Source organism: Cucumis melo, chromosome 10 (genome assembly GCF_025177605.1).
Source record: "Cucumis melo cultivar AY chromosome 10, USDA_Cmelo_AY_1.0, whole genome shotgun sequence".
In the NCBI taxonomy this organism is placed as follows: Eukaryota; Viridiplantae; Streptophyta; class Magnoliopsida; order Cucurbitales; family Cucurbitaceae; genus Cucumis; species Cucumis melo.
In genome coordinates, this window is record NC_066866.1 from 4,511,909 (window position 1) to 4,538,734 (window position 26,826).

At 37.4% G+C, this 26,826-nt stretch overlaps 1 protein-coding gene across 4 annotated transcripts; it reads right to left on the reverse strand.

Moving 5' to 3' along the window:
- Window positions 1–26,479, reverse strand: LOC103488852 (tubulin-folding cofactor E). 4 transcript variants are annotated; one of them, XM_008447766.3, is made up of 17 exons: window positions 26,211–26,479; window positions 25,990–26,086; window positions 22,803–23,120; window positions 22,391–22,561; window positions 16,360–16,406; window positions 15,624–15,770; window positions 15,468–15,542; window positions 12,452–12,561; window positions 12,211–12,350; window positions 12,060–12,121; window positions 11,750–11,857; window positions 11,637–11,671; window positions 1,027–1,092; window positions 754–845; window positions 589–665; window positions 433–510; window positions 1–327 (listed from the first exon to the last, which is right to left on the reverse strand). In XM_008447766.3, the coding sequence occupies exons 3-17, from the start codon at window positions 23,110–23,112 to the stop codon at window positions 229–231; spliced, it is 1,617 nt and encodes a 538-aa protein (XP_008445988.2). In that variant the 5' UTR covers window positions 23,113–23,120; window positions 25,990–26,086; window positions 26,211–26,479; the 3' UTR covers window positions 1–228. The 4 variants fall into 4 exon arrangements, with proteins under 4 accessions (XP_008445988.2, XP_008445987.2, XP_050947247.1 ...); XM_008447765.3 differs by lacking the exons at window positions 25,990–26,086; window positions 26,211–26,479 and adding an exon at window positions 24,903–24,936; XM_051091290.1 differs by lacking the exons at window positions 25,990–26,086; window positions 26,211–26,479 and adding an exon at window positions 23,466–23,651.
- Window positions 26,480–26,826: the final 347 nt, after the last annotated feature.

The window sequence follows — 26,826 nt, forward strand, 5'->3', positions numbered from 1 at the left end:
TTTCAGCGAAGCAAATCATTTCAGCATTGTTCACATCTTGTTCAAACAAAAGTCTTTGACATCCTGTTTTCAGTTTTATGTTTGTAGAATATGATATTCAAAAAAGTAAATATGGGTGCAAACTTGATAACATCTTTCAAGCCTCGGCAGGGTGAATCATGATAATACAGAAAATTTAAGAATAAAAGAAATGCAGTAATAATCGAAGAACTTTTTGGTTTACTTCCTTCAACTCTCTTCATCCACAAGAATATTAGATTCATTCCCAACTCCAAGATCCATCAGAGATGTCATATCATCCTCAAGCAATATCGGCATGGGAGAATCCTGAGAATGTAAAGCAAGCTCAGTTGCAGATTAATGACAATAGGACGTCATTAGAAGGTGATGGCTATAAATTAATGGTTTCGGAAAGAAATTATGTGATCAAACCTCTTCTTGAAGATACAACTTTAGCTTGATAGATTTTAGTTTGAAAAAGCTTTCACAAAGCATCTTTAACTTGCCAACCTAAAGATCACAAGTCATTATTTAGAGGCTTAGCAACATGACGCAACAAAATACCATGTTAAAAGAAAGGACGGTAACTGATGTAGCGGGTGGCAGTTTCTTTGTCACTGGTGGCTTCTCACCAATTGATGCTCCCACACACTTTAAAGTGATTGCTGGAGAAATTTATCACACAAATATTCCATGAGGATAAGTAATGGTTTAAAAGGTCCCATACTTCAAATTTCAGGATTTACACATTACATATGAGACCAGAAGACAGCTTCTGAGGTCCGGCTGGTCCGACTGATGCCCTATTATCTTCAATCCCATAAAATCTCTTAAGCTCTTCAAATCTGATGCATAAATATATCAGCATCAACAACATTAACAAAGAAATAACGGGTGCAACAGGGGTAAGTTTGTGCACTTTCTCATGTTTTTGTTATTCAAAATGAGAAAAAATGCCTCACATCTCGTAAGCATCGATAAGACATCATTACCACCCATGACTCAGTTTTACTCAAATGAAGTTACCTAGGATGTAGCCTAAACGTCTCCTCACGATTGCCATCCAGATTTGACATAACCATGCGTACGTAGCTGCAAAAAAGATGACTGTTAATTTCTATCTAAAGTTTTCTTGAAGAAATTAGCAAGGGTATATGCAACTCGCAACAAAACTACTAGTTTCCCTTTTGCCACTGCCAAACACACACCGGTACACATGCCCATCGCATCACAATTGTCTTGAAAATGGAAAAACGCTACAAACCAATTATAAACATGTAATATTTACAGGCAATAGAAAGATTCGGGTTGCTAAAGAAACACCCAAAAAAAAAAAAAAACAGAAGACTGGTTGAGAGAAGAAGACAGCCAACTTGTGAACGATTGTGAATGGGATGTCAGTTGTCTTCCAATTATTTCCTTCATCAGCCAAGCAATTTTTTTCTTTTTTGGTCAGATGTTTATTTTCAGTTACCTTTCATTTTCTTTTTCTTTAATTTTTTCTTCTTCAAAAGTGAGCTCTTCTTTGCACATTTTACCTTTTTTACTCGGATCATCTTCTTCATTTTTTGTCTCTGACGCACTGTCAAATTGAGATTGCTTTTCAGCCTTTATATTTCTTTGTGAATAATGGTTGAAAGGTTTTTCCATATGGTTTTCCTCTGTTTTTGCTGCATTTTCTTTCTATTCTCTCAGTAAAGCCAGCCATGCCAGCCGCAGTTTGATTCTTTCACATATTTTTCTGATTTTGTTGAAAAAGAATTTGTTCATAATCTGGTAGTAAGAATCTAATTCTCATCATCTTCAACATTCGTTGCCAATTTCTTATTGGCCTTTTGCCCATCAACTTTCCATTCAACTGAATTTGATTCCACCAAACCTGATTTCAACTTGAAGACAATTAATTTTACTTTTTTGTCGTCCGTTGTGTTCATACAATCGAAAAAGTTCTCGACATTCTTTATCCAATCGAGGAAAGTTTCTAAGTCTTAATTGCCATTGAATGAAGGTATGTGGATTTTATCTTCTTGTCTTTCTTCTTGGACTTGGTCATAATATTTATGAAAATATCGCCTTCCTGCTCAAATTGGGTCCATCGTTTTCTCTTTCGAATGAAAACTTCTTTCCGCCACTATTTGGGTAGGTCTTCTTCGTTCATCTCTTATGAGTAGGTCTTCTTTGTTCATCTCTTATGAGTAGGTCTTCTTCGTTCATCTCTTATGTTTTCCTCTCCTCATTGTGGAAGGTTCATCATATGTCTTGATATTTTTGTCACGTTGTATTTAATTTGTTTATCCTTGTTATTCTGCTCTAAACTGCACTAGAATCTTCATCAGAATCGCTAGAATCACTATAATCAAATTTTAAATGTGGTTTGAGAAAATCAAGCACGGGTGAAATTATTATATTGAAATTCTTCTTCTGAATCACTTGAGTCAGAATTATAATATTGCTTTTGGGAGGAAATTTGACTTTCTTGCCTATACAAATTTGCTATATTTTTTCATTGTCGTCTTCGTTGATCGATAATAGTCCATTCTTCCAAGATTTTGACGAACTTTTTGTTTTTTTCTTATGGAATTTTAAGTGTTCCTCCTATTAGATGTGTGTTGTTCGGCAAAGAGCACAACTCACAAAGCTCCCTCTTGTGATCGGCGTCGCAAAGAGTTTCCCGACTGGTAGCAGTTAACGTTGGCCCAAACGGCTACTCTGATATCAATTTGATGTAATTCAAATACGAGAATTATATTAATGTTTAAAAGTTGCGAATACAAGAAGACAAGTACTCTATTTATGGCAAACTAATCCTAATCCTAATTAATAAAAGAAACTAATTATTAATCCTAATTAATAAACCCTAATCCTAATGAATAAAAGAAACTAATCCTAATCCTAATAGATTAAGAATTTTACCATAATATCCTATTCCTACTACATCATTCCCCACTTTTTTGTTCTTCCTTCTTTTGTTTTCAATTTTTTTCTTTTATCATCCATTTCTATTTTTATTTATTTTCTTTCTCTTCTGTTTTTTCTTTTTTATTTTTTCATTCTCTTCTATTATTTTTCAATTTTAAATCTTTCCCTAACTATACCGTTATTTTTATTTAAAATTAGGATTACCTATTAGTTAAACCGAAATTAATTTTATGCTTGTTATTTTGATGTATAAAAGTATTATTTCACAATAGATGCATCATATATATTTATTTTTGTAACAAATATATGTGTCCCCGACATGTCGTATCCTACTTTTTTTAAAATCGTTGTGTCAGTATCATGTTGTGTGTTAGTGTTTGTGCTTCTTAGTATACAAGCTTTGGTCGGCTTGGCATCTTTCTACCGAAGGTTTATTAAAAACTCCAGCTCAATTGCACCACCCATGACTAAGTTTGAGGAACGGAAGATTCTTTTCGGGCAGAAACAACAAGAAAGTTTTGAAAGTATTAAGGAGAAGCTCAGTAGTAGTCCTGTTTTGAAGCTACCGGATTTTTCAGCTCTATTTGAGGTTGCGTGGATGCTTGTGGACTTGGCATTGGTGGATTTCTAGCTCAACAAGTACATCCTATTCAATTTTTCAGTGATAAGCTAAGTAGTTCACAGCAAGCATGGAGCACTTATGAGCAAGTAGTAAGCTCTTGTGAGAGCCTTAAGACACTGGGAGCATTACTACTTTCAAAGAATTCTTGCTGTTTACCGACTATTTCTCTTTGAAATATCTTTGTTAGAATTAGTACTTTTGGAAAGAATAAAATATAAGATTTTATTTCCTAAATATTTCCTAAATCTTTTCCTTTCTTATTCCTATTGTACTCTATTTATTCTCCCTTTGTACCTATTGTTTTTGTTCATAAGAAAAATAATAAAAACTAAAGTATCGTGGTTTTTCTCCCGGTTCTCGGGTTTCCACGTAAGTCTCGGGTTGTTGTTAATTGCTTTCAATATGGTATCAGAGCAAAGCAATAACGAAACCCTAGAAAATAACCTAGGAGAAACCCAGATCGAAACTGAACCCGTCACCGCCGCCGCCGCCGCCATGGAGAAACTGCTCCAGAACCTACAGAAACCGCCGATCTACCCAACGGGAGTGGTTCCGCAGCCGTACGCGCCGCCGTCTGACCAGAAGATGATTCACGCGCCGCTCGTGTCCGGCGCGTGGGCCCATGCGCCGCCGCCGTTTCACGTCACCGCCCATCCCATTCCCTTCTACGTGCCGTCGGATGTCCAACCGTCAAACCCTTCCGACCATCCGCATCCCCACGCGCCGTCTATGAGCTCCGGACAGCAACCCTCAACCGTAAATCTGTCAAATCAGTACAGTAAGCAGCAGCTGTACGTTGACTCTTTACAGCAACCGCTGTTTTCTGGTAACGGAATTGATCAACCCCAAAACAGATCGGACATTGAAGCGGGCGAATCTTCGCATTCCAAACCAACCGAGTTACCGATGTATTCCAAGAACTCGGTAACTTCGTTTCCTAATTCACAGTCAAATTATATAACTGGCTCTTTGGGTTCGTCTACAGGGAATTTTTCAGGCGAAAAATTAAATGGTCAAAATTATTTTTCTTGGTCCCAATCAATAAAGATGTTCCTCGAAGGTCGATACCAGTTCGGCTTCTTAACTGGAGAGACTGTACGTCCTCCACCAGGAGACGCCTTGGAACGACTCTGGAAAGGAGAGGACTCACTTATTCGGTCCATGCTGATTAATAGTATGGAACCACAGATCAGCAAGCCTCTACTATATGCAGCCACAGCAAAAGATTTGTGGGATACAACTCAGACACTTTACTCGAAACGACAGAATGCCTCTCGGTTATATACACTGCGAAAGCAGGTCCATAATTGCAAACAAGGGACCCTGGACGTAACTACCTATTTTAACAAGCTCTCTCTCCTCTGGCAAGAGATGGATTTGTGCAGAGAGACAGTTTGGGACACACCAAATGACAATACACAATATGCTAAACTTGAAGAGGCTGACCGTGTTTATGACTTCCTTGCAGGACTTAATCCCAAATTTGATAATGTTTGTGGTCGTATACTCGGACAAAGACCTCTTCCCTCCCTAATGGAAGTTTGTTTTGAAGTCCGCTTGGAAGAGGATCGCACTAATGCCATGGGTGTATTGACTACCCCTACCATTGACTCCGCTGTCTTTAGCGCTCGGTCCTCAAATCATGACAGTGACAAGAATAATGGAAAGTCAATTCCTGTGTGTGAGCACTGCAAGAAACAATGGCACACCAAGGATCAGTGTTGGAAACTCCACGGTCGTCCCCCAGGAGCTAAGAAACGGTCCTCCAACGAGAAACAGAACTCAGGACGTGCCTACATTAGTGAGACTACACCTGCTAGCACTTCTCAATCAACTGATCCTACTGCGAGCCAGACCAAGACTCCGACTCTGGGTGCCATTGCTCAGTCAGGTATGCCTCAGTCCCTTGGGCTTATTAGCGTTGATGGGAAGAATCCCTGGATCTTAGACTCGGGGGCTACAGATCACTTGACAGGTTCTTCGAAACACTTTATCTCATATGCCCCGTGTGCCGGTAATGAAAAAATCCGAATAGCCGATGGCTCTCTAGCTCCGATCGCTGGCAAAGGACAAATAGTTCCCTTTGACGGTTTTGCTCTCCAGAATGTTTTGCATGTCCCTAAACTGTCTTACAATTTGTTATCTATAAGCAAGATCACTCGTGAGTTGCATTGTAAAGCTATCTTCTTACCTGAATCGGTTTATTTTCAGGACATGAGCTCGGGGAGGACGATTGGCACTGCCCGACATAGCAGGGGACTTTACATCCTTGATGATGATACCTCATGTAGTTTGTCTAGGGTTAGTTTACTGTCATCCTACTTTAGCACTTCTGAACAAGACTGTATGTTGTGGCATTTTCGACTGGGCCACCCAAACTTTACATATATGCAATATTTATTTCCCCACCTTTTTTCTAAACTTGATGTCTCTTCTCTATCTTGTGATGTGTATCCGGGCTAAACAACATCGAGTCTCTTTTCCCTCACAACCATATAAACCTACACAACCGTTTAACCTCATCCATAGTGACGTTTGGGGTCCTTCCAAGGTCACCACCTCCTCGGGAAAGCGGTGGTTTGTAACTTTCATTGATGACCATACCCGTCTTACCTGGGTCTACCTTATCACAGATAAATCCGAGGTTCCATCCATTTTCCAAAACTTCTATCATACTATCAAAACACAATTTCATACAAAAATTGCAATTCTTCGAAGTGATAATGGTCGGGAATTCCAAAACCATAACCTTAGTGAATTTCTAGCCTCCAAGGGGATTGTTCACCAAACCTCATGTGCCTACACTCCTCAACAAAATGGAGTGGCCGAACGAAAAAACCGACACCTTGTGGAAGTAGCCCATTCACTTATGCTTTCCACTTCCCTTCCATCATACCTGTGGGGAGATGCTATTCTTACAGCTGCTCACTTAATCAATAGAATGCCTTCTCGTATCCTCCACCTTCAGACTCCCTTAGATTGTCTTAAGGATTCTTGCCCCTCTACTCGTCTTATTTCTGAGGTTCCTCTTCGTGTGTTTGGGTGCACCGCCTATGTCCATAATTTCGGCCCTAATCAGACCAAATTTACCCCTCGGGCTCAGGCCTGTGTGTTTGTTGGGTATCCCCTTCACCAACGCGGTTATAAATGTTTTCACCCGCCGTCTAGGAAATATTTTGTCACTATGGACGTTACTTTCTGTGAAAACCGACCCTACTTTCCCGTTAGCCATCTTCAGGGGGAGAATGTGAGTGAAGAGTCTAACAGCACCTTTGAATTTGTTGAACCTACTCCTATTACCGTGTCTAACATTGATCCTCATCCCATAATCTTACCCACAAACCAAGTTCCCTGAAAAACATATTACAGAAGGAATCTCAGAAAGGAAGTTGGGTCCCCCACTAGTCAACCGCCGGCTCCAGTCCAAAATTTCGAACCTCCTCGAGACCAAGGTATGGAAAACCCTGCAAAACCTTGTACTAATAATACAATGAGTGAATATTGTTGTTCTTGAAAATATGGAAGAAAAGAACCGTGATGATGAGACTGAGGTTAGAATAGAAACCAGTAACGATGAAGCTGAACAGGGTCATACAAGAAAACTTGATGAGTATGATCCCTCTCTTGACATTCCAATTGCATTGAGAAAAGGTACCAGATCATGCACTAAACATCCCATTTGCAACTATGTTTCCTATGATAATCTCTCTCCACAGTTTAGAGCCTTTACAGCAAGCCTTGACTCTACCATAATAGCGAAAAATATCTACACTGCTCTAGAGTGTCCTGAATGGGAGAATGCTGTTATGGAAGAGATAAAGGCTCTCGAAAAGAATAGAACTTGGGAGATCTGTGCTTTACCCAAGGGACATAAAACTGTAGGATGCAAATGGGTATTCTCTCTCAAATACAAAGCAGATGGTACGCTTGATAGACACAAGGCAAGGTTAGTTGCAAAGGGGTTCACTCATATGGTATTGACTATTCAGAAACTTTTTCTCCAGTTGCTAGAGTCCTGCTATCTGTTGTTGTGAACAAAGATTGGCCTCTATACCAGCTGGATGTTAAGAATGCTTTTTTGAATGGAGGCCTTGTGGAGGAAGTCTACATGAGCCCCCCACCAGGATTTGAAGCCCAATTTGGTCAGCAGGTGTATAAACTCCAAAAAATCTCTATACGGTCTGAAACAGTCTTCGAGAGCATGGTTTGACAGATTCACTACCTTTGTCAAGTCCCAAGGGTACAGTCAAGGGCACTCTGACCATACTTTATTTACAAAGGCTTCCAAGACAGGAAAGATTGCTATTCTAATAGTTTATGTGGATGACATTGTTTTGACTGGAGATGATCAAACAAAAATCAGTCAACTAAAGCAGAGAATGGGTGATGAATTTGAAATCAAAGACTTGGGAAATCTGAAATATTTCCTTGGAATGGAGGTGGCTAGATCAAAAGAAGGTATTTCCGTGTCTCAGAGAAAATACACCCTTGATTTGCTAACCGAGATAGGTATGTTGGGATGTCGTCCTGCTGATACTCTTATTGAATTCAACTGTAAACTAGGAAACTCTGATGATCAAGTTCCAGTTGATAAAGAACAATATCAGCGCCTTGTAGGTAAATTAATTTACTTATCCCATACTCGTCCTGATATTTCCTTTGTTGTGAGTGTTGTCAGCCAGTTTATGCAGGCTCCCTATGAGAAACATATGGAAGCTGTTAACAGAATCCTGAGATACTTGAAAAATACACCTGGTAAAGGGTTGATGTTTAGAAAAACAAATAGAAAGACCATTGAGGCATATACTGACTCAGATTGGGCAGGATCTGTTATCCCATACTCGTCCTGATATTTCCTTTGTTGTGAGTGTTGTCAGCCAGTTTATGCAGGCTCCCTATGAGAAACATATGGAAGCTGTTAACAGAATCCTGAGATACTTGAAAAATACACCTGGTAAAGGGTTGATGTTTAGAAAAACAAATAGAAAGACCATTGAGGCATATACTGACTCAGATTGGGCAGGATCTGTTATTGATAGAAAGTCTACCTCCGGTTATTGTACCTTTGTTTGGGGCAATCTTGTAACTTGGAGGAGTAAGAAGCAAAGTGTTGTGGCCAGGAGCAGTGCTGAGGCTGAATACAGAGCTATGAGTCTGGGAATATGTGAGGAAATTTGGCTCCAGAAAGTCTTGTCAGATCTTCATCATGAATGTGAGACACCATTGAAGCTTTTTTGTGATAATAAAGCCGCTATTAGTATTGCTAACAACCCAGTTCAACATGATAGAACTAAACATGTTGAGATTGATCGACATTTCATCAAAGAAAGACTTGACAGTGGAAGCATATGCATTCCGTACATTCCTTCAAGCCAACAGATTGCTGATGTTCTTACCAAAGGGCTTCTCCGACCACACTTCGACCTTTGCGTTAGCAAGTTGGGACTCATTGATATTTACCTCACAACTTGAGGGGGAGTGTTAGAATTAGTACTTTTGGAAAGAATAAAATATAAGATTTTATTTCCTAAATATTTCCTAAATTTTTTCCTTTCTTATTCCTATTGTACTCTATTTATTTTCCCTTTGTACCTATTGTTTTTGTTCATAAGAAAAATAATAAAAACTAAAGTATCGTGGTTTTTCTCCCGGTTCTCGGGTTTCCATGTAAGTCTCGGGTTGTTGTTAATTGCTTTCAATAATCTTCAATCACAAAAGAATATTAGTCGAATGCATGCTAGATGAATCTCACCCATTCAACACTTTGATTTTTGTTATCAAACATCAAGCCGGGAAAAAAAAATAAGGTGGCTGATGCTTAAAGCAAAAAAAAAAACACCTTACAGCCTTATCCACCAAAGTAGTGGCTTTGAACCTTTATATGAGATCCATATGCTTATCCACCAAAATATGCTTGTCATCTCCCAAAATTATACAAGGTTGACATACACTTTGAGAAGATTTTGCACAAGTGAACTAATCATGTCAACTCCAAAGATTTCAATAGTGTACATGGTTTTCTTTTCAAAAATGAACTCTTATGCATACCAGATACATCTCTTCGAGAAGCATTGACAAAAGAAGATCGCTTAAGAGGTTCGGCGAGCCATTTTGGCCGAGATAAGACGTATAGGCTGGTTGCTAAGATAGTCTATTGGCCACAAATCCGAAAAGACACTTGCAACTTTGTTAAGAGATCTGCTATTTGCAGAAGAGCCAAAGGAACTTCAACAAATGCTACCTTATACACACATTTGCCTATTCCTACAATCATTTGGGGGGATTTATCAGCTGATTTTGTGCTTGATCTACCCAAAACACAGAAGGGGTATGATGCAATGATGGTAGTAGTAGACCGTTTTAGCAAAATGGCTCATTATTTAGTGTGCAAGAAAACTAATGAATGATGTTGTCTATATAGCAAATCTCTTATTTAGAGAGGTGGTTCGTCTTCACGGAGTGCCAAAATCAATTGTATCCGACCGGGAGGTGAACTTCCTCAGCCATTTTTTGGTGTACCCCATGGAAGAAGTTTGATACGACTTTGAAGTTTAGCACTACCTCCCAGCCCCAAACCATTGGCAAAACGAAAGTTACAAAATAGAACATTAGGGAATCTCATTTGTTGCTTAAATGGATTGAGAACAGTGGGATTTGTACCTTGCTTAAGCAGAGTTTGCTTTCAATAACATGAAGAACCGAGGTACAGGTTTGGGTAACCCTCCTCTTCTAAAAAGGAAGGGCTCTTCAATTTCTCCATTTCCATTCATTTTATCAAATAACCAGTCTTCTTAAGGTTCTAAACTCCAAAAGAAAATATGATAGCTACCCGAATAAACGAAAACACACCAAACTATATTCCAATATTAAAGAAGAGATTACCAGTTTTTCAAGAGGCTCTCTCTCACACACGATAAAGTGACTCACCCAAAATTTGTCCTCCTTTCCCACACCCTAACTCTCTCTATATTTATAATATAGACTCCCTAGCTAATTACCACCAAACCCCTTGCTAATATCCAACTAATGTTACCAATATATCCCTCTTAGTACTCTCACGGAAGATCATGTTCAAATGGTCATCGAGGATAGGAGAAGTCATGAAGTAGTACTGCTTCCCTTTGCTAAGAAACAATTCCATCTGCCATACTACTGACCTTGTTTTCTCTCGAACTCAACATTGTCTTGGTACTAGTGACACTACCTTTTTTTGGAAAGATGGCTGGCATGATTGTGGTATGCTCTTTGTGATTTTTCCTCGTTTGTTCCGTCTCTCTAGTACTCCTAATATTTCTGTTGCTAAAGCTTGGCTCACTAATTCAGAGACTTTGGACTTGCAATTTCAACGTAATTTTGCTAAACATGAAATTCAGGAATGGGTATCTTTGTCTACTATTTTGTCTTCTATCAGTTTCGTTTGGTGTCTGATTCATAGAGATGGACTATTGACTTCTCATCTACGTTTACTTTGAAATCTATGATTGATGACTTAACAAGTGCTCTCGAGCCTTCTAAAAGGGATTTTTATTCTATCATTTGGATCGATCACTTCACGAAGAAAATTAAAATTTTTCTTTGAGAGCTTAGTTATAAGGCTATAAATACTGCTGATCACCTCCAATGTCGTAGGCCTTATACGTCTCTTTACCCTTGGTGTATTATGTGTTGTGCTAATGCAAAATCCTCTGCTCATCTTTTTATTCATTGTCCTTTTGCTTGACAATTTTGGGATCTCATTTGGAGGCTTTTGGTTGGTCTACCGCTTATGGTGGGCCACCTGTTCATTGGTCGCAAGAAGGTTATTTGACTGGCTGTTCTTCGGGATTTCTTTTGAACTTTATGGGGCAAACGTAATAGGTGTATATTTTAAGACTCTTTTATATCTTTTAGTTCTTCTTTTGACATTGTTTTGTCTGCGGCTTTTTATTGGTGCGCTTTTTATAATCACCTTAAGGTGCTTGGGTTTCCTCTAATTTCATTTTTATCAATGAAATGTTTGTTTCTTATCAAAAAGAAAAATATGAAAAAGGGGAGGAAACTACAAATGCAAACAAAATAAAGAAATAGACAAGCACTCAAAATATTGTTTCCATACCGTATTTCAGAGTCCCTTCTTTCACGAGGAGTTACCTAATATATGAGATAAAAGTCTTTCGGTTAACGATAATGTAATGATGCAAAAAGAAAAGGGCTTCAAATGCTTCAAACCTCACTCCCATTTATAATTTGAATTTTGGACAATCGTGCAATTAAAACATATCTGGGAATCCCACCCCTCATGGGATCAGCTATCGGATTCTCTGACAGCCTGATGTCCTTGAAGGAAAAAAAATTAACAAAATATAAGAATTGATAGAAGTGAGTGAAAAAGAGCTCAATGTTGCAATGTAGAATCTATAATGTGTCTAGCAATGTTATTGCTTTTTTTTTTAATTCAACTATAACAACTATCTGTTGTATTGTTTGTTATAACATATGAAGTACTCACTAGTTAATACCATATTCAATAAAATCTTACAATCAAATTAGGGAATGAGTTTAAGACGTCGATAGAAGCCAAATCATCAATGTTGTTGCCTCCTGAAGTACATAGAGAAACACAAGTTAGAGCTAATTAAAACAAACAATCTCCACAGAGACATCAATTGTAAAGAACCTTGATACTCAACCGAGAAAGAGGCATCGCAAATTTTGAAATGGAAAACAATCTCCTTGTAATTCAACATCTCCAAATAACTCGTGCAATTCATCCAAGTTGGGATAAAATATATGGCTCAATTTGTTGTTATTTAACTGAATCTGCTCCAAGCTGATAGCATAGTCAAACGTTCCAAAGAAATATGCAACAAACCAGTGTTCATCAACCTCCAAGTTGAATCAATAAATGAACAAAATAATAAAAAACAATACCTTCTTAATTGACCAAGTTTCAATATTTCGTTCCACTCAGCTATACAGTTATTTTCCAGATTTAAAAGCCGCAGAAGATTAAATCCTTCAACCATAGAGGACGATTCAGGCTGAAAATGAGATCACAACAGAAATAAAAGTTTACAAGGAGTAGCATAGATGCGCACAGCAAAGTGACAAACAATTATGAACCGATTAATTGGACTAATTGACTTTATAAATCCTTCCATTATTTAATTCATTTCTGCAATGCAGAAGCATTTTTTTTATAGAAACAACTTCTTTCGTTGAGAAAGAATGAAAGAATATAAAGGCATAAAAAAAACCAATCCACCAAAACACATCGCCTAAAGAAAGGAGGTCCAACTAATTTTTTTTTGAAACGGAGACAAAAACTTCTTTATTAATAGACTCGGAGGGTTATACAAAGAGACCAACAAATGAGGTCCAACTAATCAAAATGTAACCTATGGAACGATTACAAAAGGTCTTCAAAATCGAGGCCAAAGGAACAAATGAAATCTAATCAAACCCCAAATCCTATGGTCCCTTTCCTTACCACAAAAAACCCAATCATTCCTTTCCCCCCAACTACAACACACACCTCTGCGAGCCAGAAAAAACACCCCTTTCTCTCTGAAGGGCGGATGGAGGAGGAGCTCCTTGATCGTAGCACAAACACTCCTTCGACCAACAAAGTTAAAGCCAAACTCCTACAAAAAAGAGCTCCACACAGCACGCACGTATTAGCAATCCCAAAAGAGATGATCAAGGTCTTCCTCCGCTTCCCGACAAAGCAAAGCACGCAACCAAACGGCCCAACAAGCAGAGTCCTCTTAACAAGCCTATCAACAGTGTTAACACGATGAAGTAAGACTTGCAACTCACAAGTAATGAAAGACTACAACATCATTTCAATTTTTTCTCTTCCCTTCTTTTTTATAAGAAGGGAGAACTTCAAATAATCATAGAACATCTAAGTGCTAGGGAAGAAAAGTCCCCCAAGAACAACAAGAAAAGTCTTCTAATCAGATATATCATAAAACTATCATTACAAAAGAACTTCTAATGATTTGAACACCACCATTTACCAAAAAAAAATCATTTGTGAAGATCTGTTAGTTTCTTTTTCTCTGATGAGACAAAAAAGCGCTATAGTCTCAGGACACCACAAAATTTTAGTTCTTCCTCAAAAGGGTATGCCCCACAAACATTCAATCATCCAGTCACCTATTCTTAAGAGCCAAATACACACCCTAGTCTAGAAAGGGCAATGAAGAAGGAGATGGTCAATGGACTCCTCATGCACACCAGAGGAGAGGACCCAATTTGGGGATTATCTATGCATTCTATCAGGCATGTTTAATCTTCTATAGCTAACTATCCAAAGAAAAAATGACTACTTTGGAACTTAAAACTCCCAAATGAAATTAATCGGTGGAGCTTACAATCCACTTTTGTTTTTTCGTGAAGAGTAGGAAACTAAATTTGGTAGAGAACACACCAATCGAGTCTATGCTTTACCCAATTTTGAGCGTTAGTTTCATTTCATTATATTAATGAAGAGGCTCATTTATGTTGGTGATTCCCCTCTTAAATATCTTTTTACCTTACTTTATAGAATTGCCTTACTTCCCCATGGCTCGGTTGCAGACCATTGGGATTTGGACACCCTTTCTTGGTCTTTATCCTTTAGAAGAAGCTTAAAAGAAGCTGAAATCGCAGAATTCCAATCCTTACTTTCTCTCCTCTCATCTGAAAAAGTTTTTAATTACCAAGACCACAAAATAGGGTCAATTGACCATCAAGGTCGTTTTACCATTAAATCTCTCTCGGTGCACTTACATTCTGTCTCCCCAATGGATAAATGTTTATTTAAAGCCTTGTGGAAGTCAAATAGCCCTCGGAGAGTTAATATTCTGATGGGTCATGCTTTTTGGGTCCAATTCTGCAAAAGAAGGCACCTAACAAGTGTTTAATGCCCCCTGTTGGTTCTCTTTGCTTGAAGGCTAATGAGACTCTACTCCATCTCTTTTTGTTATGCCCCTTCTCTTCCTTCAGCTGGAATAGAATCTTCTCCATTTTCAATATTGCTTGAGTTTTTGATGGCTCCCTTTGTTCCTCAGTTCTTCAGCTTCTGGAGGGTCCTCCGCTTCCCAAGAAGCCTAGACTAATATGGTTAAACTTGTCAAAAGCTCTCCTCTCTGAACTGCGGTTTGAGAGAAACCAGCGGATTTTTCACAATAAGGAAAAACCTAGTCCAGAAATTCTTCTCTCCACAGAGCGAAACGCGGCAGCTTGGTGTTCCTTGAACAAGGATTTTGGGGCTTGCTCCATTCAAGATATTTGCCTCAATTGGGCAGTTTTCCTCTCCCAACCAACCCTTTAATCTTTGTTTTTGGCAGGCCTTTTTTACAGTTTATTTTGTATTCAGTTTTTGGATTTCTCAGCAGGTGTTTTGTTTGGCTCAGCCATTTTGACACCGCTGTTGTTTTTGTATTGCCTCTAATTTTCGCATTTGTCTGTCTCAGGCCTATGCATTTAAGCTGGACTCAATTGTGTATTTTCTAGTGCATCGTTGTTTTGGTCAATGTTATAATTGGGATATGAAGTTTTGGTGCTAAGGAGGTGTTAACCTAGTTGAGATGCCCGGGTGCACCTTCTGATCCCCTTGCTTTCTGTTCTTTAGGCTTCTTTATTACGTTCAATGTATATATCTCTTGTACCCTGAGTTTATATTATTAATAAAGAAGTTTGTCTATATTTAAAAAAAAAAAAAAAAGAGGCTCGTTTTTGTTTCGAAAAGGTATAAACAGATTTCTATTCCCCCTACTCTGGATTTTAGTAGAAGAGTAAATCTTTGCCCATTTTTCAAGATTTTAGAAGGGGTAGAGCAAACCAACTGGCAACAAGTTACAAATGAAATCAATAATCAGCACAAGGGAACTGCAATTAGAGATCAAATTATTATATATCCATGCAACAGCTAGAAAATTTAAGGATCTCAAATCAATACCTTTACTTCGCTTATATTATTTCCCATCAGGTGTAGTTCTTCTATAGCTGGCAGTGAATGTTTAAGTATTTCAACCTATCATATAAAATTACACTTCAGATATACTAGGGACATGGGAAGGAACAAAAAAGTATCCCTTCTCTCAACGATACTAACCTGCATCCAAGTTATTCCAGTATTGTTTAGAACTAAAATACGAATGTGTTTCAATTGAAGGGGCCCTGAGATTTCACACGACAATAAGTTGTTCGATAAAATGATGGCTACAAGAGCTTGTAACTGGTCACAAAGGGTGCTAATATCCTGCAGGAATAGATGGAGATAAACAATAAGACAATGATATTCATAACCACCAAACTGCCAGTGCCAACAAACAAAGAAATTACAATTTTAGAAGGAAAAAAAAAACAGAAATATGCTTGTTCTTTCTTTCATTCCATCTCTTTTATTTCTTGGATGGAAATAGATTTAAACAGATGTCCAGTAGGGTATCAAAACTTCCTGCAGTGCGTGATAAAGACCAAACCTTAAAGACATTTAAGTTAAAATTCACGGCTTTGGCCATTGGACAAGGCCACAAAGGCATGCATACGTTGGAATGGTTGAATTTATAAAAACCACATAGTAAAAATAAATGAACAATTTTCATATTTCAAGTGAAAAAACAACCAATGGGTCCCTACCAAGTCTTCACCCTGAAGCAGTAAGTAACTGATCAAACCTAACATAAACCAAAGTACTTGCTGAAAAAGCAACAAAGGCTCTATGGGGGGATATAGGACAGGTGTAAATTCTAATATTGAAAATGGCAGTTAATTGCAAGCTGTGATGTACATCTTAATTGAGAGTCCTGCTAAGATGGTGAACAGGAATGATTTTCTTTAAATCTTACCTTCCAATCTGATAGCAAATTTCCAGTCAGGTCAAGCTGTTTTAGGTCTGAAATGGAGACATTGCATATGAATCATATATGATCACATTAGAAGGATAAACAGCAATAGAGAAAAAGATCATCCCAGAAAACACTGAACTGCTAACCTATGCTGTGGTAGGATTAGAGTAAATTTGGAAATCTTGGTTAAATCTTTAATTGATTACTTTTAGAATTAGTTTTCTTGTTTGATTAGGATTATGATTAGCTCCTTTGGTTTATTAGGATTAGGATTAATTTCTTTGATTAATTAGGATTATGATTAGTTTGCTTCAAAATTCTCCATAAGTAAAAGGAATTCTTCTTGGATTGATAGCTTTTGATTTATAATAATTAAATTTGTATATTATTGGATAATTGACTTAAATTGAAATACAGTGAATTACAGAATATATCGAATCCAACAAACTCAATAAAGGAAAAAAAAAACATAAAAGGAAAGTACTGATATGAAAAATACATAATAGGAAAACACCCTAATTTAATTTAACCTCAAACTCAAGGAGGTAGAAACAATTTGAGTTTGTGAACAATGGACCGAAGCGACTCAATGGCAGAAATTGAAGCAAACTCACGAATTAAAGCACAGAAGCCGGGGTTGGAAACAGCCACCCACAAAGAACTTCTAAGTTGGAAACAAGCTCATGAACTCTACTGGGCTAGAAACACATAAAGGTCAGCCACGAACTATTGAGCTAAAACATGGATCTTCATAAAGATCTGAACCCACGAAGGTCTATTCATACAGAAAACTTTGAGACTGAACAAAGTACCTGCAATGAATAAAAACACAAAGAACTAGGCTAGAGACATACCCCACAAATTGCTGATTTGAAAAGAATTGGACAGAAAGGCAGAATCAACTAAGCAAGTGAACCAAACCAAGCCAAACCTATGTAAAATTAAAAAAAAAAAAAAAAAAAAAACACGAATCAAACCGACGAACATGAACTGAACCCAGACCATTTCGAATGACTTGAACCGAACTGGTTTTGAAACTGAATCATTGCACTGATATGAGGTGCAGATGGATTTGGGCACGAAAGGGAGATAGATGGGTAAATCTGAGCGGCGGAGATCTCGAACAAGCAAGGCAATGGGCGATGGTCGGTTGGATCTGAGCAGGGCCTATCTGGTGTGGATCTAGAGAGAACAAGGGACAACGTCTGGATTGGGTGACGTAGGATCTACACTTGCAGCAAAGCAGAAACTAACAGAGACGGTAGATTTGGTACACAAACAGATTTGGGCAGGGAGGTCATTGTGAACAGACAAACGTGCAGCAACAAATATGGCTAGGCTGTGTTGGGACTGGTCAATGCCAGAACTAGGTGGTCAGTCTGGTCTATGTCTGATCTCTTCATACAGCAGAGCAGAAATCAATGTGTAGACCTGATTTTAGGCAACGGATCTATGCGTAGATCTAGTCCGTCTCGGCCAACAACGACCACTGGTAGAGACAAAGAGGTGGCAGCGATTGAATGAAACAAACTCTACAAACCTCGCTTTGATACCATCCTAATTTTGTATGTTATTGAATAATTAACTTAAATTGAAATACGGTGAGTTGCAGAATGAACTCCAACAAACTCAATAATGGAAAGGAACATAAAAGAAAAATACAAAATAGGAATAAACCTAATTTAATGTAAACAATAATAAAGACTTTGATTTTATTGTTGGAGATTACTCTACTTTTATCCTTTAGGCTACATCCATTTGGTGTCTGAGCAACCGTCTAGACAAAGATCGACCGTTGCCAATGGAAGACCGAAAAACTCGAAAGGAGCTTCTTGAGCTATGCTCGTTGTTGAATAGTCACACAACCAATTAGGAGAAACCCTTTAAGTTCAAGAGCAAGAAGAAATTTGATGAATCGTCCAAGAATGAATTTTATAGCAGAAATAAACATTTAGGGGCAGAAATCCTTATTTTGGTTATGGAGAACAACCAAGAAACATTGAAACATATTCAAAAAAATTCACAAATCAATCCTACGACAATTATGAGGTTGAAACTTATTCAAGAAATCCCAATTGGTACATCAATTATGAAGTATGGGAGGAAATAAAGAAGGGATTAAAAGAGATCCAACGTTTGTTAGGAAAGATGAATCAAAACATGGATCAAGTTTCAGAACAATGGCAAGAACTAAAAACAGAAATAAATCAAGAAAATCAAAACGTAGAGCTTGCAAGAGTAAAAGAAGATCAAGAATTCAACCAAGGTTGTGGAATCTTAAAAGAAACACAAAAGAAAAATCTAGCTCGGAAAAGAGGAAAACCCAAAAGAAATTTGGAAACCACACATGAACCAATTGAAAAAGGAAGAAGAAATGAGCAAAGAAAATTTTAGTGTAAAGGCTAAGGCAGTCTTGTTCAAGAAAGATGTGATAATAGATGGAGGTGATTTCAGTGAAGGAGACAACAACCATGGGCAACCCAATTTGAAGAAGTTCGAATTTTTGGTTGCAGTCAATTGCTTGGAAGAAACCGAGGAAGAATACATGGTAACACATGATCCATTCGACTTGACCCACATAATCCGACCTACTATGTGTGCTCAATTCCTGGCATGTATTTCACGCTCTCCAACCTCTTCAAAATTGTATGACCCAATCTGGGTTCAGTCCTCCCCAGTTTCAATTTGCTGCCTCCTTTTTTGTGGGCTATTTCAAATCATTTCATCACAAATCCTGGACGATGCAACAACTTTTCAAATGGGTTTATGGGTTGCTTTGATACTCAACTTTGCTAAAATGGTCGAGCAAAATCTTGCCGACAAGAGTGTATTCAATCCTCAACAACCAAAGAAAATTTTTTATGAGGATCATGCTCTACAGTTTTTTGATTGGGCTCCTTCGGTCATTGTAGTAGCAGGACAAGATCTCCATATGGCAACAATTTTATTGGGGATTCTAACAAATCATGAGGAAAAAGAAGTTTGTGTTGATAATTTTCTTTTTGAAACTCGAGGACAATTTTCTTTTTTGGGAGGGATAGATGACGTGGTGGTAGGATCAGCGTAAATTAAGATATCTTGGGTAAATCCTTAATTGATTGGGATTAGGAATAATTTCCTTGATTGATTAAAATAATGATTAGTTCCTTTAGTTTTTTTTTTTTTTTTTTTGGAAAAGGAGACAAGCTTCTTTATTATTAATAAACTCAAAGTACAAGAGAGTTATACGGTGAGAATAATAGAGAAGCATAGAAATGGGGGAAAGAACGGTACTAAGGTCATGTAATGACCAACTACGTTGACATCCCCTTAGCATCCCCATCATATCCAAATACAAGAACGGTACTAAGGTCATGTAATGACCAAAATAACTATATAAGCTACCTACGGAAGACAAAAGCAAAGCTGAAAATTAATAACTCAACGGTAGAAATACATATCAAATCCCATCAAAACTACAAAAACACAGAATCTGAACTAACAATCAGGGGAAAACTGCATTGAATCTCTTCAGATGAAGGCAGTCCAGTTGAGGCAAAAATCCTGTATGGAGCAATCTTTAAATTCTGCATTTGAAGAGCAGCAAGCTGCGGTGTTTCTTTTAGAACTGTCTACGATGTCAACCCAATCCTTTTTCTATCATGGAAAATGCCTTGGTTACATTCAAATCAAATCTCAACTAGAAGCGCTTTATCAAATTAACCCAAATTAGAAAAGGTTTTTTTGATAAATAGGGTCCCCTCAATAATTGAAACACATCGGTACTTAGCAAACCATCAAAGACCCAAGCTGTTTTGAGCATAGAAAATATGCTAAACCAACAACTAGATGAGAAGGAGAGAAAATGAATGTGTATTAGAAGCTTACTGTCTTTCAAGCAAAGGGGGCAGACTGATGGCAACAAACGCATATTGGGAAGCTTCGCATAATCTCAAAACAATTAAGAGAACCAACTGCCATAATCCAAACCAGGACATTTATTCTCCTTGGACTGCTGGTTTTCCAAAGTACTTTAAAGCAATCTTTCTCCAAAGGAGAAGAGGGAGAGAGATGCTTCGAAAGGGACTTAATTAAAAAATGGCCCGAGGATTCTAATGACCAAACTCTCCTATCAACCAAATCCGTTAGACCTTTCAAAGATATGAATGTTAATAATACCCTTTGGAAATCTTGGATTTCTTCATCTTTTAGCAATCTGCGGAAGACTAATGACCAAGAATTAGTGACATATCCCAATGGGCAACAACTGAACCATTGGGCTGCCGAGCTAATCTGAATATATTTGGAAACTGAGATTTAAGAGGGAGATCACCAACCCATGAATTTGTTCAGAAAGCTACTCTTTTTTCGTTCTATATTTTGAAAGTTGCCAACTCAACCACCTTTTCCCATTCTCTAAAGATACTGATCCACGAACTGCTAAGGCTATTTCCTGATTTGTTTAGAGTCTGCCAATCAAATTAGGATTAGAATTAGTTTCTTTGAAATAAGAATTAGGATTAGTTTGTTTTACAATTCTTTAAAAATAGAGGAATTGTCTTCTTGTATTGATAACTTTTGATTTACAATGAAGACTTTGATTCTACTATTAGAGACTTCTCTCCTTTTATCCTTCATTGCTATAAAGTTCTTTGGAAAACCAGCAGCCCAAGGAGTATAAACATTTTAGTTTGGATTATGGCATTCGGACTTCTTAATTGCTCCGTGATTATGCAAAGGAAGCTTCCTAATAAGTGCTTGCTGCCATCGGTGTGTCCTCCTTGTTTAAAGGACAGTGAGGATTTACTACACTTAGTATTCATCTTATGCTCCTATTCCTCTAAATGCTGGAATAGCATTAAGTGGTAAGGGTTTTTGACGGATCCTTAAGCTCCAATGTTTTTCAGCTACTGCGGGGACTCTTGTTGCCAAAGAAACCAAATCTAATTTGGACAAATATGGCAAAAGCGCTGCTGGCTGAAATATGGCAAAAGCGCAATCAGCGTATTTTTCACAACAAGGAAAGGGGTTGGTTTGACGTTGTGGACACATTAAAAAGGAACACAGCAACCTGGTGCTCCTTGAACGCTGAATTCAAAGACTACTCAATTCGGGATATTTGTCTCAACTGGACTGCCTTCATTCGACGTTCACCTTATAAGGGGGCAACGGCTTTTCCGAAGTCCAGTCTTTTCTGTTTAGATTCTTTTCTTGTATTGCATTTCTTCAGTTTACATTTTGTCTAGATTGGCTGGTTGTACTGCTGTATCTGGTCTTTATATGGTCTTTACTTTTGTTTGGATGATGGCGCTATGGAGTGTCAACCTAGTTGAGATGTCCGGGTGCACCTCCTGATCCTATCTATCTACTTCTCTCTCTCTAGGCTTCTCTATTATTCTTATCGTATAATTCTCTTGTACTTTGAGATTCTATCAATAAAGAAGCTTGTCTCCGTTTCAAAAAAAAATTTAATGTTTCTTTCATAAATAGTCCATAGAAAGAGCAAATAAAATTCATCAAAAGAAGCTAGGCATCAACTTTAAAAGGGTGATCATCAGTGATCAATTCTTCAGCTCCAAATGATTTCTTGAAAAAACAGAAATAAACTAAGAAAAAGAAAAGGAAAAACAAAACAAAAATAAAAAAATAAAAAAATAAAAAAACACAGCCAATAAGCCTTAGGGATGAGAGGCCCTGAAGCATAATTCAAAGAGTTAGCAACAACAAAACACCTCCAATCTAAATTGATAATTAAATAGAGATCTGCATTACAAAAATAATTATTAACAGCAATGCAAGAAGAAGTTGTCAACGATACATTTTCACCAAAAAAATAAAATAATAAAATAAATAAAGTTGTAAGCTCCAAGAAGAAGCTTCAACTCCAAATGTCTGAGCTTAGTCTTTTGTTACTCTGGTTTAATACAATGTTTTTTATTTAAAAAAAAAATGCACAAGGGGCACGTCTGCATATTAACAGTATCTTGAAAATCAACAAGGTATTCGAATCAGTGAAGGCAAACGTAAACTTTATTGCGGTCAAGAAACTTACTTGGCAAGACGGAGCCAATTTGACCTGGATCCCCGAGAGAGCTAACACCCATATATGACAAGGATACACTAGTTAACTCCTCAAAACGACTAAGCTTGTCCTTAATAAGATCTTTACCCACAAACTGAACAGATACACGCTTGTCACTGGCTGAGAGTACGTACATTTCATCTGCAAGAAAGCAAATACAAATGTAGAGCAAGCCTATGGAAATGTGGACAAGTAATTAAGTACCGAAACAACTTCTTACACATGGAACAAAAGTGCACTTCGTTCTTAGTAAATGTAAAATGAATAAACGTTTGAAACAAATTTTGGGTTTAAGCAGCAAGATTACATATACTATATACCACAATTAGCCAGCCAAGCTAGGAGCAACTAGATAGTGATGATCACGCACGTAGATACATACCCTCTTCTTCTTTTGTAGAGTCGCCTCTATATCTGAGATCCAATGCTTGGAGCAGCGAAATTCCAATACTCAAATTCTGGACCCGAACGAACGAACCAGATCGTTCTGACTTTGCCTGAAAATAGCGAACCCCATTGATGGAACCATCATGCTTGCCATTGTTGTCATCCCAGTCCACTCCAACCCAGGTTCCTGAATAACCTTCTAGGGTTCCTATGAAAGCCACTGTACCAGTACGTCTGGGATCACCGACAAAGTGGACTCGTTGGCCCAACCTAAACTCGGATTGAGGCTGAAATGAGTCTTGCATCTTTTCTCCTGTTACATGGAGATCGAAAAATGTTATAGAATTTGATCATTTACGAGATTAGACTAGTTATTCTAGACATTGGGTTAAAGAGGGTTTTCTCCCTTTTTTTTTTTCTTCTTTTTTTCTTTTGTCATATAATATAATATAAGCAACAACTTTCATCAGGAAAAAAAATTGCACAGACATACAAAAAACAAGCACACACAAAAGAAGCATCCCTATGTAGGATGGGACTCCAACCATGCAAAATAATGTTGGAAGAATAGTTACGAGAGGATAGGAAAGTGAAAAAGAGACTAAACCTGGCTAGGGTCCCTATCCACCCCTCTAAAAGTCCTATTGCTCCACTTTACCTCACGAAGTTCATAAGATCGCACACATCCTAACAAGCCATAAAAACCAACCATTTTCCTTACGAGCAGATTGATGAGGAACTCCTCGATCATACCCCAATGTTCACAAATATAAGAGCTATCAAACATTTGAAAAAAGAACTCATAAACAATACTTGCAAACTCACAACACCAAGGGATATGATTTAAATCCTCCTATGCCTTCCAACAAAAAATACGACCTAAGAAACATGGATACTTCATATTAGAGGTGGTAGCAGTGTGACACGTATTCATCCAAACACGCGGTGGACACATGTCCGACAAGCCAATTTGCATGTCTTTTTTTCCCCTTTTTTTTTCTTTGTTAATTTTGGACACTATAAGGATTCAAGAAGAAAGAAATAACCTCCTTATCATCCCTAACAACCTCTCATTGATGATCAAAACCATCCATTCGAGGTTGAAAGGGGACTTTTAAACTTAATTTTTATAGATATTATTAGTTTTTAATGAATAGTTTTTATTTCATGACTTCGATAGTCGTGTCAACATAAATCATGTCGGTTTGGAAATTCAAGACTTTATTTCCATTAAGTAAAGGTAATGTTACCTAAAATTTTACAGCTAAATATCCAAAGTATTTGGTTAATACACAGTGATAAGCTTCTCCAAACTTAAATTAGTACCAAATATTCTAACCAAATTTGGTGTTGTAAATTTGTACCAGTAAGGCTTACAGAATTAATTAGCAGAGGAATTTTTTAATTCAAAGTCTACTTCCGACCTCAAAGGTCATAACTCATAAGTATAGAAGTACCGCCAGTGTTAAGTTTTATTCTTCTTCTTCTTCTTCTTCTTTCTTGGGAGAGGAAACAAGTATTCTATTTAATCGAGGAATGGAGTTACAAAAAGGAGAAAACCCAACCACTTATAGTACATCACAAAAATGATCTCCAAGAAGTAACTAATAGTGTTAATTTTGAGACATGCAAGCATTAATATTTTTCAGTTCTCTCTTTCAGAAAAGAGGGATGAAATGAAGGAACCAACATTTCTCATTTCAAAAAAATAAAAAATAGAATAGAATCTCTCTATTTGACAGTATTATAAGTAAAAGACATCAAAAGTTGTTATGCGGGACCCCACCCCAACATATCCAGGATCGCACCCATGTACCACTCTTTCCAATGGTATTGAAGGAAGAAATTTGAATAGTGTATAAAGAAATTTTTTCAAGGAAACGAACGATTTGAAAGGTCATTCATCTACTTAGTTTTTGAAGTCAGATGATGGTTAACTCAGGAAATCATCAAACTCAGAGGTGCAAAATCCTTTATTTTCGAAATGATCTAGTCAACGGGAAAAGAAGTAAATAGTTTGCACCTTGGAAAATGAAAGATCTGGCAATGACTCTAATATAACTTTTAGTGGTCTAGATGAGGACGAGATTTGTACCATTTCTTGATTTGTGCATGTCATCTTAATGGGCCAAATGTACTTTGTGTCCTTCCAATTTTGTTGGATGTCCAACAAGGGACTACAGATGAGAAGGAGATTGGTTCATTGAGTCAAGAATTGGTAGCCGAAGGGTCATCCAAGGAGTCGTATGAAGAGAAAATTGGTGTAGTTTTTGAAAATGGATGTGACATTGCATTTCCTTCAAAGTGTTCTCTTGATGTTTAATGAATGGTGAGAATATCAATCCTTCCATCAAAGTATCTGAAAAACGAGGATACAATGAATTATTCCAGATAACTCTGGAATTCCTAGATTATTTTGGGTCAACCATCAACAAGATTGAAGAGCTTTTGGTTAAGTATCTCTAAACAATTTATGTTTGGTTGAGACAATGGACAGGTGTTTCAGTCTAATTACTTAGGTTGGCATGCATGAGAAGGTTCTGATTGAGAAAGTTAACGTGCCTTTGCTTTTTTAGCATTTTTTCAGTTTAAGTTTTTGTCTATTTGGTGGTTTCTTTCGACAAGATCTTGCATACTACTGAAGATGGCATCTTCTTTGCTTTCCTCAAAGGTTTATGGATGTTCTTTTCTTCTTGGCAGTATCTTGCTGCAGCTTTTGCAGTTTAATGGGAGTGGTTTTTGTTGCTTCAGCTCATTGTTTGTCAAGATCTTCTTAGCTGTTTTGCTCTTCAATGTTCTTCCGTTTCTTTCGTTTTTTTTTTTAACTTTTGTAGTATTTGGAGTTTCTAATTTATTTGGTTGTTTTTATCTTCTTCTTCTTCTTCTTCTTCTTCTTCTTCTTCTTCTTCTTCTTCTTCTTCTTCTTCTTCTTCTTCTTCTTTTTTTTTTTTTGTGCTCCCTCTTTGAACCTTGAAATAAATAAATAAATAAATAAACCATGTTTCTTAATTCTAAACCTAATATATTTCTAAAAAGCCAATTCAAAAGTTTGCTTTCAGCTTCAACATAAATCGAGATCAAAGACCCAAAAAGAAAAAATAATACAAAAAACAAGTAAAGCAGATGCTATCCCTTTCCCCTATTTCTTTCAATCGAGAGTACAAAATAATGCACAAGCTCACCCTTTCAGATGATATTCTTGCAGCTGCGCTTGAAGTTGATGGTCAGCTAATATTCCAGATGCACCCAAGGATGAAAGCTTTTCTTTCAAAACAGATGCTGTAATAGCCAAAAAAAACCAACAGATTGAACATAACGTGAAAAAAGATGGCACACAAAAAGAGGAAAGCTTCTATGTTTTGCGGCATCGTCAGATTGTGGGGGTGACAAAAAGCAATCTTACATCAATTAGAAAATGTATGCATATCATTTCATTACTCTATTGTTGGATCTCCGAATTAGAAGCACCACAGTAAACTAGTAACATTTGAGGCCCCCCAGTAGCATTCAGAATGAAAGAAGGGCCAAGAAGGAGAATACACCCTCGAGAATTTAGTTAAGACAATGGGTTGGAGGATGGTAGTGCATGTTATGGTGTGAAGGAGAGGTTATCAAAACCTCTCGAGTCAAGTGGAAGTTACCAATTGGCCGAAGAAAATAGAGGCTTCAAGATCTGAAAGGAGTATAAAATTTTCACTTTCTTTTTTATCTTCCTTTCCTGCACTCTTTGCCATTATTTTAAAAGAAATTTTCATTCTTTAGTCCCTTAGGGTGCGTTTGGGGGAATGGTTGATTTAAGGAAGGGTTAGTGTTATGATAAAACTAGTGTTATGAAAAAACTAGTTTTATCATAACCCTTGTTTGGGGGAAGGGTTTAGAAATGTAGTTTTATGATAATATGTGTTTGGGGGAAGGGTTAGGTGGGAAGAGTTAATGGGGATTTTATGATAAGATGTGTTTGGGGGAAGGGTTAGGTGGGTAGGTTTACGTAGAATTTATGATAAAATTTATTTGGGAAA

Bases quoted from the DNA above. Each gene is read 5' to 3' on its own strand.
- LOC103488852 (XM_008447765.3), bottom strand. The intron at 11,672-11,749 runs GTTTGAAGCATT...CTCATATATTAG, and splicing joins AAATTATAAATGGGAGTGAG to GTAACTCCTCGTGAAAGAAG. The intron at 328-432 runs GTTTGATCACAT...TTACATTCTCAG, and splicing joins AGTTGTATCTTCAAGAAGAG to GATTCTCCCATGCCGATATT.